The 21,190-nt window shown below is 47.4% G+C and overlaps 2 protein-coding genes across 8 annotated transcripts; one reads left to right on the forward strand and one right to left on the reverse strand.

Moving 5' to 3' along the window:
* The first annotated feature begins 1,834 nt into the window (after positions 1-1,834).
* On the forward strand, positions 1,835-11,810 carry LOC6725192 (A disintegrin and metalloproteinase with thrombospondin motifs 7). Of its 2 annotated transcripts, XM_039297052.2 has the most exons (12): positions 1,836-2,423; positions 6,094-6,689; positions 6,755-6,874; positions 6,929-7,479; positions 7,539-7,637; positions 7,700-7,813; positions 9,545-9,691; positions 9,778-10,343; positions 10,404-10,531; positions 10,588-10,962; positions 11,029-11,206; positions 11,261-11,810. In XM_039297052.2, exons 2-12 carry the CDS (start codon positions 6,201-6,203, stop codon positions 11,551-11,553), a joined length of 3,060 nt encoding a protein of 1,019 aa, XP_039152986.1. In that variant the 5' UTR covers positions 1,836-2,423; positions 6,094-6,200; the 3' UTR covers positions 11,554-11,810. The 2 variants fall into 2 exon arrangements, with proteins under 2 accessions (XP_039152987.1, XP_039152986.1); XM_039297053.2 differs by lacking the exons at positions 11,029-11,206; positions 11,261-11,810 and having other exon boundaries at positions 1,835-2,423; positions 10,592-10,957.
* On the reverse strand, positions 11,571-20,504 carry LOC6725193 (myogenesis-regulating glycosidase). Of its 6 annotated transcripts, none has more exons than XM_016172941.3 (6): positions 20,058-20,504; positions 17,354-17,514; positions 14,595-14,763; positions 14,438-14,533; positions 12,121-13,966; positions 11,571-12,060 (listed from the first exon to the last, which is right to left on the reverse strand). In XM_016172941.3, the coding sequence occupies exons 1-6, from the start codon at positions 20,421-20,423 to the stop codon at positions 11,924-11,926; spliced, it is 2,775 nt and encodes a 924-aa protein (XP_016038218.1). In that variant the 5' UTR covers positions 20,424-20,504; the 3' UTR covers positions 11,571-11,923. The 6 variants fall into 6 exon arrangements, with proteins under 6 accessions (XP_016038218.1, XP_016038219.1, XP_016038221.1 ...); XM_016172942.3 differs by lacking the exon at positions 20,058-20,504 and adding an exon at positions 17,847-18,277; XM_016172944.3 differs by lacking the exon at positions 20,058-20,504 and adding an exon at positions 17,843-17,980.
* Positions 20,505-21,190: the final 686 nt, after the last annotated feature.

Raw genomic sequence — 21,190 nt, forward strand, 5'->3', positions numbered from 1 at the left:
GCTTGGCGCCTAAAATCAAACGGGGGCCGAACGAAACGAAAAATTTTAAAAATAACGTGCAACAACGACGGCGGCTAATAATGTGATTTGTTTCGTGCTCGGCGGGGGGAAAGCGGGGAAGTGGGGGCTTGGAGGAGCAGGAGCAGGAGCGGATGCAGAAGGAGCGTCCACTGTCTGCGCCGCATCCTCGCGGCGTCTTTAGTATGTGATAATTTTCAACAATTTACTCCCCTTCGGTTTTTTTTTTTTCTTGGTTTGTTTTTCTGCCCCGCCGGCAATTGTGCGCATTTAACGGTGTGTCCTTGGCGGAATACACCGCCCCCTGATCGGCCGCCTCCATGGATGCGGACATGGGCATGGAGATGGACATGGACATGGCACTGCACTACGCGGAGTTGGACAGTGGCGCAGTTTCTGGAAGAAGCGCGATAAGGCAGCAATTTCTGCGGATCGACGCCATAAAGCAGATATGCATGATACGATTATAATTATACGGCAAACACGCATGGCAACAGTCTGCGATGCCACAGTGAAAGCTGGCTACAAAGAACAAACTAAAAGGATTTCATGGGAATTTAATGATTCGTAACTCTTTGGTATAATATATTTACATTGAGCAACATTATGGATTTGTTTTTACTGCCTACTTTTAGGAGCGAACCCAAACTTAATAACTTAGCAATATAACTTGCAAATAAGCGAATAATATATTAAATATATAAAATTAGAGTTAATATAAACTATCGGAAAACAAATTAGCATTTTTGTAAGGATTCTGATTGGTTCAAGAACTTTCACATTCATTCCAATTTGTTGCAATTCAAATTCAGAGTGCTATGACAGAGATTCAAATTGGAATTAAAAGCTATTCCTTTTGGAAAAAGCCTTCACTTTGAAGAGTCCAATTATGGTTTCGAAAACGATGTTACCGAAAACGGTTTCTGTAGACCAATGCTGTTAACCAAAATGGTTAACAGAATGAATTTCAAGTAGAAAAGTAAATAAAGGGAAAGGAAAGAAAGCCTCCTGCAAATGGGTCTTGATCTATCCAAACTCTTTTTGGCCAGCTGATTGGCCAAGGACACATGCGCTTTAATTTCACTGTTAACGCGAAGAGCGCTCTGTCTTGGCCAAGCCAAGTTCGACATCGAACCGGGCTCGAACCTGTTGCAAGAGATCAAGTCAGTGCTGAGCAAGTGCTTCTTACGGAACGACTAAACTGGCCGGGAATAGTAGCACTCAAATCTTGAATAGAGTTAATCCTAAGTATCACCACCCTCATGACCTCCCTAACCTGGTTTTGACCTAGAAAGTCTTAGTTTTAAAATTCATTAGAATAATCAAATAAATAATAATTACTATGTTATATCAACTATTATAATTCTCCCTATCATTTTTAGGATTAAAAATCTGTTAGTCTTAAGTAACCAAGACATATTGTAAAATAAAATAATTTAAGCAGATCAAATTAAGTTGCCGCATGGGTAACAGTGCGTTGATCAAATAATAAAAACATCATCAAAAAAAAAAAAAAAAAAAAAAAAAAAAAAAAAATCCTAAGTATGAAATAAATGTAGCACACTTTTTGAAGTTCGAAGGGCTCTAAGCCTTTCAGGCTAAGTAGAACTATAACTATACGCCAAAGTAACACTATTATAATTACGCAAAAATATCGAATTTGCTTAAATATTAATATTTCAACTATTTTTAGAAAGCACTCAAATTCATTTTATGTTATTTTTTTTTTAGAATTTTTGAATAGCCAATTTGGCAACACTGGCTCAGGTTCGACGTCGAGCCGGGCGGTTCGAACCGATCGAGAGGAAAATCTATTTAAGCAACACACAACTCTCGACACTTTGTATTTGCACGACATCTTTTCACCCGCGCTGCTTGTGCCTCGCATCCCACAGAGAGCCGCAGGGAAAATATTAGGGAAAACGCTGCAAAGCCGGGAAGAACGGAAACGCCAGTTGAAACGCCAGTGTGGACAATACGACAGTTTTCCTTGGATCCTCCAATACAGACTCCAAAAGACTCGGCTTGCGTGTGTGTGTGTGTGCGTGTGTGATTGATTCGAATTTCAAATCGTAATATCGAAGTTTTCGAAAACGCGCCTTTTTAATTTTTTTGTTGCCCCGTTTTGGGTATTTATTTTTTTTTTACCTGTGCCTGCGAACCTCCGTTCGCGACTTGTGAAATCATCGGCCATCGGCCATTGTTGTGAAAGAGCGGCTGTCTGGGCCCGGGTTCTCCTACCTGGCGTTATAATCGCCGCCCCTAAATGAAATAATAAAAAAAAAAGAATAACAATAAAGCTAAACTGCTGCCGACGGGCTTTTGCTTTTGTTTGCGGTTAAAATATTTGCGGGCTTCACCAGCGGCGCCTCTCGGAATTGGATTCCAGTTCGAATTCGGAATCGGTGAGTCGGGGCATCCGAAGAATGCGAAGTATCTTCGAGCCAGCGATGGTATCTGTTAGTCGAATGACTGTTGCGATATCGAGAAAGTTATTAGTTACTTTATTACATTCTAGATTAGTTCGGTTTTTAGGAAATTTATCTTATTGTTAGGTTCACCTAGTAAATAACCAACTTGTCTTTTGGCATCTCAGACTTTTCCAGCACAGCCAATTTCCTGTGTGTGATCTCAACCAAATCGTATAAAAACACACACTTTTATCGCGCAGACAACAAAACAGAAATAAAATCCAAAAAAGTGCGACTCCCAAAAACGGTGAAAAACAAAAAATAAAAAAAAAACCGCCAGTCATGTATGGTCACAAGCGGCGAGATGCCCACAATGTCATGACAAATAAACCGAATTCAAACGATCTGCTTCGTAGTATTTTGTATTTTTTATTTTGGCCGCGACCAGTTGGCCCCATAAAAAAAAATAAAAAAAAGGCAGGAACATCCCCAAGAAATGAGAAATGGCTGTGCGAAAAGCAAAAGCAAAAAAAAAATCGGAAGAAAAAAATGAGTGAAGATAAAGACTCTTTCCAGCAGACATGTGTGTACTACACGCCAAATAACACAAACAGAAAACAAATGAAATAATAAATCGAACGACGCCGCTGCCATAAAAATACATTTTCGGCCCACATGCCAGCGAAGCCATAGAGATTCAAATGTGCCCCCAGATAGGAGCGAAATCATCGGAGTAACGTGCGATCCGGCGAGGGCGGGGCCCCCCAGATAATCAGGGGGGCGGTCGAGGGGGGTGATCAGAGATCGGGGGAGCTATGGGGCTGTGGGGAACCCAACCAACCAACCGACCAACCAGCCAGCCAGCCAGCCAACCAAGCAAACCAAGCGAAGCCGAGCGAGCAATATGGAATCGTCGTTTTACGTGAAAAGCTTCATTTCATTCATAAAAAAACGCCATAAATGAAAAAGAAACGAGCAAGGAAACAAACTACGGCGATACGACGTATTGATACCCTGCATGCACTTAGCCAAATCAGTGCAATCGAAATTGAGTCTATTATTAAAATAGTACTTATTGTATTAACTGAATATTACTATATTAAAATCCATGCTATGCAGGCTTTTTAAATATTTGTAGCCATAACTACCCCGTTTTACAGGGTATGCCAAAACTGAAATTGTGTGCCTGCTCCATGTGCGTCTGTCTGAGTTCCTCAATGAAACTACAATGCATGAATGGCAAGACACATCAATGGAGCTCCAAAGAGCCACAGATGCCCCCATCCCCGATCTCCGATCGCCCAAAACTTACCCCCCAAAAAAAGCCACATCCACATCCACATCCAACTGTGCGATACATTTTGGTCCGGTTGGCGGCCTGGTCTGGATCCAAAGTCTGGAACTGGGTGCTGGGCGCTCTTTCTTGGATCCGATCTGGCCAACTGGCTGGATGGTGGGCGTACAAATTGCTTCGCCTCACGGCTGGAGGCCTCCACCAAAGTGAAATCGGAAATTCGCCAGCCAGAGGGTCGGTTTCTTACTATTTTTTTTGGATCTTTGTTGCTTTTTGTTTTTCGCTTTTCTCGTATGTGGTCGTGGCCGCCAGGAAAGAGGAGGAGTACGTGTATCCGATCTTGATTTGGTCTTTCATTAGCATAAATATTCGACATATCCGATGATCGATGGCACTGGATGTCCAAAAAAAAAAAAAGAAACGGAGGTGACAAATCTAGTGATAGATGTCCGACAAATCGCCCAAAGATCGAACTAAGCCCAATAATGAAACGCCAACGTGTGGAATGAGGCATCGAAAATAGTTAAGAGTGGCTGGACTATCAATATGCGGAGGTGGTTCCATCTTGACTCCATCGACTGGCAATCGAATTCAAGTGAAATTCCCGAAAAAGCAACCGCATCGCATATGGAGGAGGAGTCCAGCGCACATGAGATCATGGCGCGTCGTTCCACGAAATTTGCCCTTCTCAATGAATTCTTGCATCAAATATATGTTAAGTTATTCCAACAGATGCTATCCGGTTTGTTGGCATAAAGGGGAAGTACCTGAAATCCACATCAAATCGTTATCAAATTGGGCTAGCCGTCTATTTGTATTCAAAGGTGCGACGCTGATCTTGAAAACCAAGTCATAAATTACAGCTCCAAGGATTTGCCAGCAAGTCCTGGGGTAGAAAAGTAGTGGAGGGGCATACATACATATATGTATGTGAATCTCGTTGGGGCGGTGGCGGTGAGGGGCGTGGCAGACAGTCTGCAATCAATTGGCTGACATTCAATGGAGGGAGTCGTCGGGCGGCAGTGATTGATTGATTGATAATTAAGAGTGGCGCCTACTGGCAGCCACGCCACGCCATTCCATTCCATTCCATTGAGCCGGCGGAGGCACTGCAGCATAATGGGACAAACGGATGGATGGCTGGACAATGGCCACATTTTAATGTACGATCATGTGGCGCTTGCTAATTTGGCTGGGCAGTCTTTCAAGTTTCGCCGGCACTCGGGGATTGGCACAGACACAGAATCGAACTCGAAACAGGAATGGGCGGGATGGGCGAGTGGGAATTTCGGGTATACCCAATATTTAAGCGCATATTTTATGGCCATCATTATGGCCGCGATGAGTTCGGAATTAGGAACGGCACCAGCGCCCCCAGGCGCCATTGTCAAGGTCATCGCACTGGCGGGGTAGCTGCGACTTTCTATGAAGTTGGAAAGTATCTACAAGTATACAAAGTATCTAAATGATCCCTAGATGGTTCTAAACTATTGAGGATATAACTAAGATATAAACTAAGTACGTGCTTAAATCCAAATCTAAGTGATCCCATTTTACAGAGCTCATATTGCTAAAATTTAATAATAATTATAGTAGTATCAGATTTACAGGGTATGCGAATTCGCTGAGTAAAAGAACGGAGTCTGATATTCGGCTTGTCTTCTCCTTCGCCTGCAAATCGGCTGCTGTGGCGCTAATGAGCTTTTGTTAAATTTTATTAATGGAATTGCCAACATTTATCATAAATTACAAATCGTGATCGTGATAAGAAGAGCGCCGTTGACTGCGTCAAACTTTTGAATAATTAAGTTGTCGTGTTGCTTTGATAGTGTGTTGTTGCTGTTCTTGTTGTTATGGTTGTTGCTGTCTTTGAAGCGCCGCACTTAAAAAAAAAAAAAAAAAAAACAAAATTTGCTTAATTTTATGGCCCGTGTCTTCTTTTTTTGTCTACCATATTTTTTGTTCGCCCATCCATTGTCTGCGTTTCATCTCGAAAGCGTTTGCTAAAAGCCAAAAAGCCAAATCACCGATTATTTATTGTATCTGGAAGTGGGCTCTTTCTTTTTATGGCCTCCGTATGCCACACAATCCGCCATAATCCCAGATCGGATTGTCTCTAGATGGGTTTGGGCTGGAATCGAGGGATTTGATTGCTTCAACAACAAGCTGTGGGTTTGGATGGCGCCATGTCCATCCACATGGAAACCACAATGATCGGCAAAAAACCGCAGCAGTACTTCAAAGATTGATTGCCTCATTAACAACCGACATCATAACTATTATCCATTTGGCTACTGAAAACGGAAATCTTTAGAATCTTAAAACAATCTATTTAGATAAAAGATACATCTGTTACATTATCCCTTTCAGCTGATCTCCTGACCAGCCCAAGATCCGTATTATGCGACCGCTGCCATGCTGCTGAGACAACGCCTGGATAACGGCTAGGGCTGTGGACTAGGATCGGGCTGAGGAGCATGGCGTGCAGCAGAATGAGGACCAGGAGTCGCTGGCTGGGCCTGCTGCTCCACTATTGGCTGGTCGTGGTAACGCAGGGCGGTAGCGTACGTCCGCTTTACGGACTCCATTCCGACGAACTGGCGGCGGGTGAGGGGCAGCTGGTGGTGCCGCGACGCGTCCATCCCGACGGAGCGTTTATGACCCACCAGTTGGAGTACGCACACGAACTGGATCATCGGCGGCATCGGCAGAGGCGCAGCCTGAACGCGGAGCAGGATACCCAGGCGGCGGACCTGCATCTGCTGGTGCCGCTGGCGAACGAGACACTGCATCTGGAGCTCATGGCGCACAGCTACTTCCTGGCCCCGAATCTGGTGGTGGAGCGCCACCGGCGGGATCTGCGCACGCGGTCACCGTTGACATCGCGTCACCTCAACTGCCACTTCCATGGAAAGGTGCGCGGCCAACCGGCCACCAATGTGGCCATCTCCACCTGCGCCGGACTGGTGAGTTGCCCGGATGATGATGTTTTATCTTCTGTGTTCTGCCCGAACTGATCACTCTTTGCCAGGTGGGTCACATCCGGACGGCCAGCAATGAGTACTTCATCGAGCCCTCGAAGGAGCACGAGCCGCATCCGGTCAACGGGCATCCGCACGTGGTCTTCCAGCGCTCCTCCGTGAAACCGAAGGTTGGTTGGCTAACCCTCCACTTGTTTACATACCCCTGATAATCGATCCATTAGCATTCGTCGCGAAAGCGGAGCAAGCGCAAGCGGGGCGGCAAATCGGGATCCGGAGCCGAGGTCAGCAATTGCGGCACGCGGGAGCCACGCCGGCGGATGGAGACGAGACTGGAGTGGCAGGCCAGGGGCAAGGTGAAGGTCCAGGGAGGCCGTCAAATTAGGCGCCACCACCACCACCATCATCACAAACACAAGTACCACCATCATCAGCAGAAAAATCACCGAGTTCCGCACACCAAGTTCAAGTACGAGACGCAGTTCCAAACGGAGCCGGATCATGCGGAGATTCCCCGGCGCAGGCGATCCATCAGCAGTCCACGGCATGTGGAGACGCTTATCGTGGCCGATGCCACCATGTCGGCGTTCCACAGGGACCTCAACGGCTACCTGCTGACCATCATGAACATGGTGTCCGCGCTGTACAAGGATCCCAGCATCGGCAACTCCATCGAGATCGTTGTGGTGCGCATCATCCAGCTGGACGAGGAGGAGTCCCAGCTCCAGCTGAATCTCACACAGAATGCGCAGAAGAACTTGGATCGGTTCTGCAGGTGGGATTCATAGCATAATGATATGAAATGAAATGAAATCCAATGAAATCTTTCCTTAGTTGGCAGCACAAACTGAACAAGGGCAGCGAGAAGGATCCGCATCACCATGACGTGGCCATCCTTATCACGCGGAAGAACATCTGCGCCAACAACTGCATGTGAGTCCAATTCGATTGGAATGGGGGTTCCGAATCAACGAGTATATCCATGTCATCCGCAGGACTCTCGGCCTGGCCAACGTGGGTGGCATGTGCAAGCCGAAGCAATCCTGCAGCGTGAACGAGGACAATGGCATCATGCTCTCGCACACCATCACCCATGAACTGGGCCACAAGTAAGTAACCAAGAGTATGATCACCAAATTGAACTCAAGCTGCTCCGCGCGAGGCAGGAGCATGTGCAACAGGTAGCCGGCAGCGATTTGCATTGCCACCTGCGGCGCCAGACGTTGGCCAACTCGCATGCCCCACGCGCAGCTAGCCAATGCGATTTCCGATCCCCAGCCACTGGGCAAGATTTATGGCCAGCCCAATTCGTTTAATGAATGAATCCAGCAGCAAGCAGGCAAGAGTACACATGTTGCTCGATTTCAAACGAGGCGGCTAAGTGGACGCGACGGATGCTTTGACACCTGCGTGTGTGTCTCATTTTCAGCGACAATGATCGCCTGCGTTGCATATTCCGATTCAGATACATATTCTGATGCAGATACAGATTCAGTGCCAGATCGAGATTTATATGTAGCTCGTGGTGGCCCGGCTTCCTGCTCGATTCAAACTCAATTAGTCGAGGCACCGAGATCTCAACAGAGATGACCGCCCAGTCACTGTTCAGTCACTTGGAGTCACCTAATGTCACGGTTTCAAATGAATCTATGCATCAAGAGCAAGCTAACAAACTTCAATTCAATCACTACGTTTAAATTTCGCAATATGATAGTACAAATCTTTGTTTTATAAGCTAAATATGACTAATAACTTTTTCGTTAATAATCATAGCATAGTTTTTGGCGCTAAGTTGGGGTTTATAGTACAAACTTAGTACCACAGAACTTCGAAGGGGAATCACTAGTCATGCACAGGTTCCAAATTATTGGATGCTTATGCAATAATTCCATGTTACTGGTTACTGCGTACTCTCCTCCTCCTCCTCCTCCTCCTCCTCCTCCTCCTCCTCCTCCTCCTCCTTCATTACCCACAATAATGCTCTATTGCCGGCAATTAGACGATTCCATGTGATTCCATGTGATTCACCGTGATCACAGCATCGAATCTCGATCCGTCGGCACACCCAGACACTCCGACTCATTCCAACTCACACCCAACGACAGCCGGGTCCGGTTTTCAAGGGGGTGTGGGGGGAGACGAAGAGCTGCGGACTTGGATCGTAATGGATCTGATCGGATCGTATGGGATTCGATTGGATTGGGTCGATCGTTCGTACCATGTTGCCAAGTTTTCCAGTTTCCAAGTGGCTGTGGGTCGCCTACTGTGTCAAAGCACACTGAAAATAATCAGATAGTCCTATATACTACTCTACCATACTAGACACTTCATACTAAACTAAACTAAACTATGCACTAAATTGATTACAACTGAGTTAATTAGTTTGCACATCACACTAGTAGTTTTTCCCACTTTTGAGCAATATTTCTACCAACTCACTCGGCTTTTCTGCCAGTGCAGCCCAGGGGCCGTCAGTCAGTCTAGCGTGCTCGGTCCGCGATTGACTCACCGCCCCCTCTGCGGATCCGACCGCCCCGATCTCCCCGATCTCCACGAGCGGCCAAGATATAGTGGCGATGGGTTGTGTAAGCCGACCGGAATCGGAATCTCTCTGGGCGGGAAAACAAAAACAGGTGGTTTGTTTTGGTTTCGCTTATGTGCTTTTAATCGGATATAGCTGCTTGTTTACCAGCGATTTGCTCCCAATTGGCTATTATTCTATTGAAATAATCAGGTTTTGGAGCGATGTGCTGTCTCACCCGGACAGTTGGCAACTTTGTTTCCATCAAATCGCGTTTCTTTTGTAACCAAATGGGTTGTGTTCTTTTCCGTAACAACAGCTTCGGGATGTTCCACGATACGGCGAAGATCGGCTGCCATCCGCGCGTGGGTCCCATTGTGCACATCATGACGCCCACTTTTGGGGCGGATACCCTGCAGGTTTGCTGGTCGAACTGCAGCCGCAAGTATATCACACACTTCCTGGAGTAAGTATATTCTCATGGGTTGTAGCTAGTAGCCAGTAGCTAGGTTAAGAGCCCATCTCACACACTTGAATCGTTAACGATTGCAGTCAAGGATTGGGCGAGTGCCTGGACGATCCGCCGACGCCCTTGGATGAGTACAACTACACGGGCGAGCTGCCGGGCATGCGGTACAATGCGAGGGGCCAGTGCCGCCTGCAGTTCAACCTGACCACGGACAGCGAGGTGGGCGCCTGCTCCGCCCCCCACGAGTTCTGCTCGACGCTGTGGTGCAAGGTCAACGGCGAGTGCGTCACCCACATGCGGCCCACCGCGCCGGGCACACTGTGCGGTCGGAACAAGTGGTGCCAGAACGGCAAGTGCGTCCGCCGCGAGGAGCTGGCGGCGGTCAACGGGGGATGGGGCGATTGGAGCGAGTGGAGCGAGTGCTCGCGGAGCTGCGGCGGCGGCGTGTCCACGCAGCAGCGGGAATGCGACAATCCGGTGCCGGCCAACGGCGGTGTCTTCTGCATTGGCGAACGGAAGCGCTACAAGATCTGCCGGAAGCGGCCGTGTCCGGCGGAGGAGCCCAGTTTTCGGGCGCAGCAGTGTGCTCGGTTCGACAATGTCAGCTACCAGGGTGCCACCTACAAGTGGCTGCCCTTCTTCGATAAGAGTGAGTTCATCAGCATACCATACGATGCTTAGTTGAGACCACGATATCTCCTCCTCCTAGATAATCCCTGCAAGCTGTTCTGCAGCGATGTGGACGACACGATAATCGCCAACTGGGGCGCCACGGTGCTGGACGGGACACCCTGCACCCTGGGCACGAACAACATGTGCATCGACGGCATCTGCAAGGTAGGGTATTCCGAATCCAATGTCCGATAACTGATCGCGAACCGCGTCTTGTTCAGAAAGTTGGTTGCGATTGGATCGTCGACTCGGAGGTGCAGGACGATCGGTGCGGTGTCTGCGGCGGTTCTGGCGATCAGTGCCAGCCGGTTAGGGACACCTACACGGATCCGTTCGCCGCCAAGGACGGCGCCTATGTGGAGATCGTCACCATACCGGCACGGGCGCGGCACATTCTCATCCGCGAGCTGGCCAATTCGCCGCACTTCCTTGCCATTGCCACGGGCGGCGGGGATCGGTTCTATCTGAACGGGGATAGCCTCATCTCCATGCCCGGCGAGTTCGAGATCGCCGGCGCCGAGAGCCTCTACGATCGCGTCGACGAGCAGGAGACCATCACAATACCTCAGCCCATCCAGCATTCCATATCGCTATATGTGAGTGGTGTACATTACAAATTCCAGCAAGATAGATATCCACTGACTCTCATCGGGTTTTTCCAGGCGATTGTGCGCGGCAATGAGAGCAACGCTGGCATTTTCTACGAGTTCACCCTGCCCGCGCTGAATTTGACCGCTGGCAGGCAGTTCCTGTGGCGCCTGAGCAACTGGACCGCGTGCTCCGCCAGCTGCGGCGGTGGCGTGCAGCACCGGGAGCCCATCTGCCAGGAGAACGGCAAGGGTGAGTCCAACGAACCGCTTGGAAAATTGCCCATTAAACGCAATCTTCTCATAGCTTTGGGTGATACGCTGCCCTGCTGGACGCACGCCAAGAACAAGAGACCTGCCCGGCAATCGCGAGGATGTGGCGACCAGCCATGTCCTGCCCACTGGTGGCCAGGTCCCTGGCAATTCTGTCCGGTCACCTGTCGTCCAGCTGGATCCGTGGCGCCACCTCAGCGCCGGCGATCCGTCGTCTGTCTGGACGAACACGATGTGGTGGTGGCCGACGCGGAGTGTGGACATCTGCAGAAACCGCCGGAAACGGAGCCCTGCGAATCCTCGCTGCCGATCTGCAGGACCAAGTAGCACAGACACACTCCCTATTTATTGACGCCACTGGAGGAGGATCAGTGCGTTGTAATGGAACATATTTATTCAGCGAGTAAGCGATCATCCCAGATGTACTTAACTAACTATACGCACGCACAAAAACTAAAAAATGGAAATTACAAAGGCTTAGGATAACGCTTAGGCACTAGCGATAAGGCATCTTATGTATTACGATCGCGGGCTTATCGATATATAGTATTTAGGTTACTCAATACAGATAGATGTATGCGGAATTGCCGGCTTCTCTCTCTCTCTCTTTCACTTTCTCTCTATGTAGTTGATATCACATGGGTTCTGCTGGGAGAATGGATGCAGTGCATCAGGTGCATCAGCTTATGGAGTGCTCCTAGAACCGCGTATTGTCCGGCATCTTGCGGAAGTAGGCGATCTTGTCCTTCGGCACCCGGTAGCCGTGCATCCAGCGACTGCCCTTCCTCAGCGATCCATCGATACCGTCCTTCCACACGCCCTGCGGCAAGTAAACTGCCAAATGGATGTGCACAAATTAATAAAGTATTAAAAAAACTTGCTGCTTGAACTCACCCTCGCGCTCCTCGCGGTTCGCATGCAGGATGGGGGCCACGATGAGCTCCTCGCCCACGGAGAACTCATCGCTGACGATGAGACACGCGGGATCGTGGGGATCCATCATCCAGAGCGGCCTCACCAGCGGCAATCCCTCGTTCATCGACGGATTGAGGTACTTCTTGAGCAGCGGAATCACGATCAGCTGGCGCACCTCCTTCAGCTCCTGGGCCACCCGGGTGACCAGATCACTGCGATACTCCGACGGCAGGTGGCTGAACTGCATGGCCGGCATGAAGGTGGCCAGCTGGAGCCAGCGGATGAAGAGTTCCTGATCGGGCAGCGGTGGCTGCGACATCGAATAGAAGCTGACCATCTTGGAGAGCGGTCGCTGCAGCAGATAGTCGCCACCGATCACGCCCGGCAGCACGAACGGATAACCGATGACGCCGTAGTTGAGCACAGCGCCCAGGGTCTCCCTCAATCCCTCCCAGGTGGCGTTCGCCGGCGGGGTGCTCAGGAAAGTGGGTGGCTTGGGCACCACACTCGCCGTGGAGACGGCCATTAGGCCAGCGCCCTCCAGGCTGGCGGTGAAGAGCCTGGCATAGGTGTCCGGATTGTCCAGGGTCTGGCGGCACTGGTAGTAGTGCGGCAGATTGTAGCCCGTTCCCAGGTCCAGGTAGAAGCTCTGCACTCCGTACTCCTCCTTCAGGCGCTGCAGCTTCTCCAGCAGCCAGGGAACGGACGCATTGTTGGTTATGTCCAGAACGCCGGCGCTGGAGCTACTCTTGTACCTGGTCAGGGCGGGAATACTCCGCTCCGAGTGGCGTTCGTAGATGAGCAGCTTGCGCTTCACTGCATCCTTGAAGTTGGCACTGTCCGTGCTGATGAACGGTTGGATGGTCAGGACCACCTTGAATCCCCGCCTGTGCAGCACATCGATGGTGTCCTTGAGGGTGGGGAACCTGGCCTTGTCCACCGTAAAGTCGCCAATGTTCTCCTGCCAGAACTCATTGATGACAATGTGGCCCAGGCCCATGGCAATGGCACTTTCCGAGTAGTCGCAGATGGCGGATTCGTTGAGGGACTCGGGCAGCTCGGTGTGCGGTATCCTCCAAACCGGCTCCTCCAGCAGCGAGTGCAGCACCTTGAACTCCTGCTCCTTGAGGCCATCCCACAGGCTCTGCTGGGTCATCAGCATGTGCAGGCTGCGCATGTCCTCCGTGGTGCAGATGCGGTAGTCCAACTGCGGCAGCGGCGTCAGGTGATTCACGAAGGTGAACTCATCGTTGGCCGCCCGCAGGCAGAAGCGGTTCTCCGTCCGGTTGACGCCCAGCTGCAGCGGCGTCTTCTCGCTCACCTGCATGGCCACGCCGATGGAGTTGATGAAGTACCTCTTCACCCCATTGCCGAACTGATGGATCTTCGAGTCGCCGGAGGCATAGGGCGCAAAATCGAAGTTGGCATAGCTGAGGGACCACTCCTGACCCTTGGTCACCCCGCCGCCGAACCACAGGCCATTGTCCCGCTTCAGCTCGTAGCAATCGGTGGGCAGGAGACCCGGCGTCAGTGCCTGCCACTGCAGCGTGTAGCACCGGAAGACGCCCTTGTCCTCGAAGTTCAGATGCAGTCGCGCCACTCCGTTCCACTCGATGCACACGCTGCCGTCACTGCGTCGTTGCTCCTCCAGGCAATGGAATGGCGCCGTGTCGAAGCCCAGGGTCACGCCCAGTTGACCCGATATCACCTCCTTGTCCTCGTGACTCAGGATGCGGAAGATGCGGTCGTGCGAGTTGAACTTGATCTTCTGGAAGTAGCTGCGCGTGAGCACCTGCTGGTGGTAGGCCACATAGGCATAGCCGATCTGTGCGGATAAAGGGATTCGAATTGAAAAGATATTGTATCTTGTATCTTGTAGCCCCCTAAGTATCTTTAAGTGCCCTTGTCAAAGTGGCACGCTCTAAGGCCGCTCGAAATAAAAGGCGCTGTGATAAAAGGCTTAACAATTCAACACTTATTTTCGGGAGCTCATAAAATCCATTTGGACATCGGGCCAAATTATTCGATCACTCTTTATCTGCAGCTACTTGGAATGCCTTCAGTTCGTTTTGACAAGCTTAAGTCGGCGAAAAATGCAAAGTCACTGTCTTATTGAAATTAAGAATTTCCTCTGCGAATTAATCTAGAAATTCTCATTGAGAATTTTCTATTAAAAGCTCTGCATCATGTTTATGATCACTCACTATGCTAGTGATTCGCACTTCGACTCAATGAATAAATGAATAAATGAATGAATGAATGAGTGATTGAATGAGTGCTGATGATTGCTGCTTACCAGAAATATGATGATGAAAAACATGATGATGACGAATATCTTGATCTTGTAGTCCTTCGTCTCGCGCTTCTTCTTTCTTATCAGCTGCGGAAAAGCCTGTGGAAATTGGTGTTTAATTACTTGACCTTTGATCTCTGGTCGAGTGGGGTCAACTCACCTGCATCTTCTCGCGCAGTAAACTGGCCAGCGAGTTCACGCTGGTGATGGAGGCCTGGTTGGAGGCCAGGCTGTGGCTATCGAAGTCGCTGGCCAACATCTCCTTGCTGTTCAAACGCAGGGCGGGCAGAGGAGCAATCGAGGCGCGTCTCCGGCTCCGAAAACGATCTCTGCAAAAAAAGATATACAAATTGGTCAGTGCCTTTGAAACTGAATGAAATAATATTCAGAATGAATATATGGTAAGTGGTTCCTTTTAGTGGTTGGAACTTTTTTGGCTTATTGCCCATGGACCTGTGGATTATCCTCATTTGTAATCCCTATTTTCCGCAAAAAGAATCAGTTTTTTTACCACAACTTTAAAAATAATTGTCTGAGTACAAAATGTCATACCTCGTTGAGTTCGTATTTAAATTTCCAATCGAACTGTGTCCACAAATGGGAATTCTATTTTTTGGCCATTTTTTGCAAATTTTGATGATGTTACCCCTTACCAAAAATGCGAAAATTTGCCCAAAAATTAGTTTTCCTATATCGGTTAAAAAGTGATAGGGATGGTTAGCCCTTGTAATTAGCTGCTCAAAACAGTTATTCTTTCAGTTTTATGATCAGTTTTAGTCAAGTTATGATGAAATTGTCATCTAAAGTTGTTTAATTTGTGCCAAAATAATTGTTTTCGATTTTCCGTCATAAAATAATTCGTTTTTTTGCCACAACTTTAGAAATAATTGTCTGAGTACAGAATGCCATGCCTCGTTTAGTTCGTATTAAAATTCTCAATTGAACTGTATCCACAAATGGAAATTCTATTTTTTTGCCATTTTTTGCAAATTTTGATGATTACAAAAAATGCAAAAAAATAAAAAAAAAATTAATTTTTGTAATGCTTCCAAAAAGTGATGGGGATCGTTAGCATTGGTAATAAATTTATCCCTTGTTGTCCCTTTGATAGTCATATACTTATATGTAGCATACACCAATGGAACCTTAATTCTTTTATGAGTCTGATAAGCAAAGCAGACGCAGCTGATGCAATTGGTGGAAATATGTGTAAATTTTATAACAAATAAAAATATAACAAACATATCAGTTTTGTTAGTTTCTAGCAGATAGCAGATAGATCTAGCGGCTAAGATGGAGGTGAGTGCTGCCTAGTGGATGCAACCGAATGGACCCTGAACTTGCAACACGATCGGGGTCGGCTTATCGCCCTTATCGGGGGCGGAAGACAGTCGTTAAGCCCACTTCCCGGTTACCCAGAGCAATTTTTGTTTGCATAACGCACACTTTTCGCTCCGTCGGCGTATGCAAATCTCGCGCAAACAAAACCGCACAGAGCCAAAATAAAAAAAAATAATAATAAAGAAAAGTTACGAAAAAAGCCGAGACACGAAAATCTGTGGAGCTGATATTGTGCTCTATAATTATATACATGTGTACATATATATACTTGCTTGGCCTGATTTATTTACAGTTGATAAGCGGCTGGGCTGGCAGCTCTCGAAGTCGTAAACACTCCCCGGTGCCTATAGCCGATATATAAACTATATAGCTCTATATATATAGATATATATATATGAATACAGATATATCACTTGGAGATATGCGGATGCTATCACGCCCAATCGCGATCAACAACTGAGCCGAGGTCCGCTTATGTCGCTCATGCCGCAGCTCCGGAGATCTGTCCAGTGGAGCTGCCTCTCCCCCAAATTAACTTATCAGCCGCTGGAGAAGATTGGAGACCCACACCCGGTCGGTCGCTTCTCCGCTTGTAATGTGCTTAAGCACTTAAATTGCCTCATCGCGTGTGTATGTGGAGAAATCTCGGCGAACTCAAGATGTACGTATGTATATGTATAGTTAGCCATAAGGTGTATACCCTTTCTTCCGAGAAATTAGTATGAAGAAATCTTTGGAGAAATCTCGGAGAGATTAGGGAACTTTTGGGGCATCTCTAATAGTTTTCCTTGTATTATCTCTAGGATGCAACTATGGAGTTGCTAGGCTGATTTGCAATCACTCGATGTGTACAATGCATTCACTGATAAGAGAGCTCTTGAAAAAAGTATGCAAAGCATTCGAATCAGCTGGTTTGAACTGCTTTGAATTGACATAAAACCGGATAATTAATCTGGGATTAATTAAATGCCGTGTCAGCACATTCATACCCGTAAATATTTATGAACACATATTTTCAGAGCTGTAAAGAAAGTTTTGTAATAGATACTTTCCCCAAATTATGCATCTCTACTAGATATAATTGATAGTAACTATTGCGCAGGTGTGCAAATAGCTGAACTGATTTAACACCCGCCATTTGGATGCCAATCACTGTGATAATAACTGCTATTGGTCCAACACCTTGGCGATTCCATGTGGGTAATCATAGGAATTCGCAGTGTCGAGGCGGGAAAAAGTCAAATGAAAATCGCTGCGGAATTAGCATGGAAGTGGGCAGTAGTTGCAACCGATACTCGGAATGGGTTCGGGAGGGGGGTGTGGTGGGCGGAATGTGGGGAAAGGCACGTTCCACTGGCAGTCGACGCCACAATTGAATTACTGTCGTTCGGAGACAAAAGGCAGCGACTTTCGATTAATTAATCTAATTGCCCCGATGAATCAAATGGCAAAAGTGCCCAACGACAGCGTGGGCCAAAGTTTAAAGTAGCTACAATTATTTAAATACAAGAACTACATCATATATGAATGCTACTTAGTTTGGTTATCAGTAGTTGTAGTTAGTAGCTAATCACTCACCGGTGAACTGGTCTTCTGGCGTTCCCGAACTCGTCATCGCTGTCATCGTTGGCGAAATTGATGGCCTTATCCGGCGTATTGGCCGATGTCGTCGGCGCCGTAGTGCCCGGCGTATCCGGAGTGGCCGGAGTGCCCAGGCTGGAGGTCGCATCGTCGGCTATCTGAAATAGTGGAATCTATATAGCCAAACAGACAGCTTTCCTTTTTGCTACACTAAACAGATAGCTGGATTGGTAGAGCAAACAGCAAACAGCAGGCGTTTGTAACTGAAAGTATGGCATTTTGTTGGCTGGTATAGCCCAACCATCCATATACATATGGGTTCTGGGCTTTTGACACCTGCACTTGGGCAAGGTGAGTGCAATTAGCACGGAGGCGTTACCGCCTGAGAACCCCGTCAAGGTGTCTCCGTACAAGTTAACCGCAAGCCCGGAAAAATGGCATCGATTCGAATGGAGCACGTCATGAGCCGCAGGCCACACTTAGTACCTGCCTTATCCTTATCCGTAGCCGCACTGATGTCGAGCACAACGGCGGCGTCTCTGGCTTTGGGTGCCGGATGGTGCTGATCCTCGATGGGAACGCTCGAGAGGATGAACCGGCTGTTGGGTGCGCTCATTGCGGGCACTCAGCGATTATAGCAAGCAATATACTTATGTTATCACAGCACTATATTATGGGTTTTCAATAACTTCAAGTTCAAGCACTTCACTGAGTCACAGAACAAGTAAAAAAATGAAATTGTTTATATTTAATTAGGATAGTCGTTGTTCTATAAGTTTTCTATTAACTATCTATGACCTAGTTTAAATCGCCAGTATTGTCGAGTTGCCAAATAATAACTATATGGGCCACCGATCCGAACGACGTTAGTGCCGCGATCGCACTGTTAACCGTTGATAATTGCTGGATCGCTATTGCCGGAATATTGTTTTTGAAGCCTCAATTTATGCGTTTTAATCGCTACGCTCTCGCAGCCTCTGCCGCCGTCGACGTCGGCAGCGCAGTCGCAGCGCGTCGCGGCGTTGAGTGGAAATATCGACACCCACACTCAGAACAATCATGAGCTAGTTGAGTCGGCGAATTTGATTTTGATAGAATAATCCGGCAGTCGTAAATTAATTGCGACTACCCTGATTGGCGACGTCTTGGTATATTAGCCTTACTTCGTGACGAATGGCCATAAATATGCAAGCACTGCAAGCAATTCGAGCAATGAAAGCTGCATATTCCGAACAAATCAAATATTTCATTTCAATAGCTTTAACTGAAACTGAGAGTATATGTCTAATTAAATGGTCGTGGTGTGACATTTATGTCTCCCTTCTTAATATTTGCTGTTCATTCCACATTCTCCTCTCTTTGAAAGTTGAAATTTTGCCTGCCAGCAAAGAAGTTGCATTTTGCATTGCATACTTTCGGGCATATTGCGTACACAGACCACACTGCGTATGTGTTATATTCTCGCTGTGCGACAGTTGATCGCTTGGTCACATCACACATACGCCGCGTTGGCCTGGCCACGCCCCCTTCGCCGCGCCCGTCGGCTTGTTTGCAGCTCTATAATTAGCGCACGGCATTCGTCGCTACTTCCCGACACCAGTAATGAGTTTGAGTGTTAACACATCGAAAATAATAGACAAAATCTCCCACGGAAAAATATCGGATGCGCTAATAATTCAGATATTCTAGTTTGGAATTCAGAGGGATCGGCATAATGTAAATATTCGTGCGAAAGATCGGCAATCAATCATAATTGTTAAATGAAAAAAATAAAAACATATACTTATATAATAAGTTCAAAGATTGATGAACGAACAAGTTATTGCCTTAAACGGCAACTCGTTTTAATTTGTACCAAATTAAAGTGTTTTTAAATGATAATTTCTTGTTAGCATAAATGTTTATGCAAATGTCGGAAGCTATCAGTTCGTATTTGGAGCACGATGCATATATTAATGGGCATTTAATGTGATATACTAATATATTGAATGGACACTTAAACGATTCTTCAAAAGGTATATTTTTTGGAATACCGAATGTGCTAAGTTAATGGTGCCCATTTGTACCGTAGGACCATCATGTGACTATTAACTGGATTTCGGGTTTTTGGTCACATGTGTATTGTTTGCCAACTTCATATAATTAAGGCTCAATTAACGTTTGTATCTTTTTTTGGGTAACTTTTCTGTAAATCGACGAGATTCGCGGAGCACGAGGAAACAGACTAGAGGCGATGACGCCTCGCTTAATTACGCATTGTATTTTAATTTCGAATGGGGCTTAACTGCTCAACTGGTTTGCTGCAATTATATATTTAACAAAAAGAAAAAATGACAAAAATAGCAGAAGAGGTGCTTTAAATGCCCGTACGGCACTCTAAATACCCTCTAAAGGCAGCTTCTTTTCAAAGTTTATTACTTTATCAGTGAATTTTGTATAAAAGCATACAAATATGCTCCACTCAGTTATAAAACTTTTAATTAGTTTAATGTTTTTTGTAATTTGAATTTTAAAACAAATGAGCGACCGAAGCGACTTGTCTTTCGAGGAATTTCCATGGGTATAAACTGGGTCGTAAACTAATCTCTTTATGCACCTCCTACGCCAAATTCTTCATTTTACATTGGTACAAAATATTCGCAGATGAATTCAATGCTAAATGCTAGATTTTTCTGATGAATTCAATGCTGAGTGTACTCACAATCTCCTCGTGCAGCGCATCTTGCGGCTGCATCTGATGTCGCAGACGCAGTGCCTCCAGATCCAGGGCGTTAATGCCCGAGGGCATGGATATCGAATTGCGTCGAAGTCCCGGCGCAAAGGCCTCCGGCGAGGGCGTCGCTGACTCCGGCTCCTTTTCGTTGACCATCTTCAAAAGCGGCAGATCCACATTGCGTCGCTCGCTGAGGGATTGCTTCCTGGGCATGGCGCCCAGTAGCTGATGCTGCTCCTGCTCCTGCTCGTTCCGCTCATCTACGTCCGTGTCCGCATCCGCGTCCGCGAAGGCCAGCTCCGGATGCTGGCCATTGAGCGCCTGCGCGGCTCCCGATTGCGTTGAGTGAGCCATTTCTCCGGCCGCTTCTCAGTTCCAGCGGCTGCGTTCCAAACGCGATCGCGTTCCACTGGCGAATGAAAAAAGGGTTGAGCGCGCCAACCGGAACCCGAAATCGCCGGCGGAGCGAAAGAGAGCGCTGGCGGGCGGACAGAGGGAGACGGGCGGTGAGCGGGCGGCTTCGATTGCCATCGCTGTTTGCCTTTAATCAGCGCTTATCATCGGCCAGCGATAATCGCAAACACCGATCGAAAAAAAAGGCTCAATCACAGTTGCACATATATATGTATATATGGCTAGATTAATCAGTTAAAAAGGTAAAAATATATAAAAATATATATTTGAACCAGAATTATTACGAAAATTCATTAATTTTCTGTTTTTGAAATTATAAATTCAGCTCTTTCAGTGTACTTATGTTTTTGTAATACGACTGCACTGGTTACGCAGATATTGCTAATACGCCCCGTTTGCCCATCGTTAAAAGCTCTTTGAACTCTGCGACTGTTGCCCCACTGAATGAGTTAATTAAGTTCGCTTTCTAGCCATAAGCCAACTTCGTGGATCGCATTTGTTTGCCTGGCTAATTAGGCGTAATCTCGCACCGACTCCCTTCTCCCGCTCCCCGCGAAATTCTCGACCTTGTTCCAGCGCCAAGTGTACACGAATATAAAAAGTCAAACAAAATTTAATCAACTGGCAAAGTCAAGAGCCAAACTCGTTCGTCGTCCGCCGATCCGATCACTTCGATCGAGCAGCGCCTTTCAATAATTACATGTGTT

The sequence above is a fragment of the Drosophila simulans genome, chromosome X, assembly GCF_016746395.2.
Source record: "Drosophila simulans strain w501 chromosome X, Prin_Dsim_3.1, whole genome shotgun sequence".
NCBI lineage: Eukaryota > Metazoa > Arthropoda > Insecta > Diptera > Drosophilidae > Drosophila > Drosophila simulans.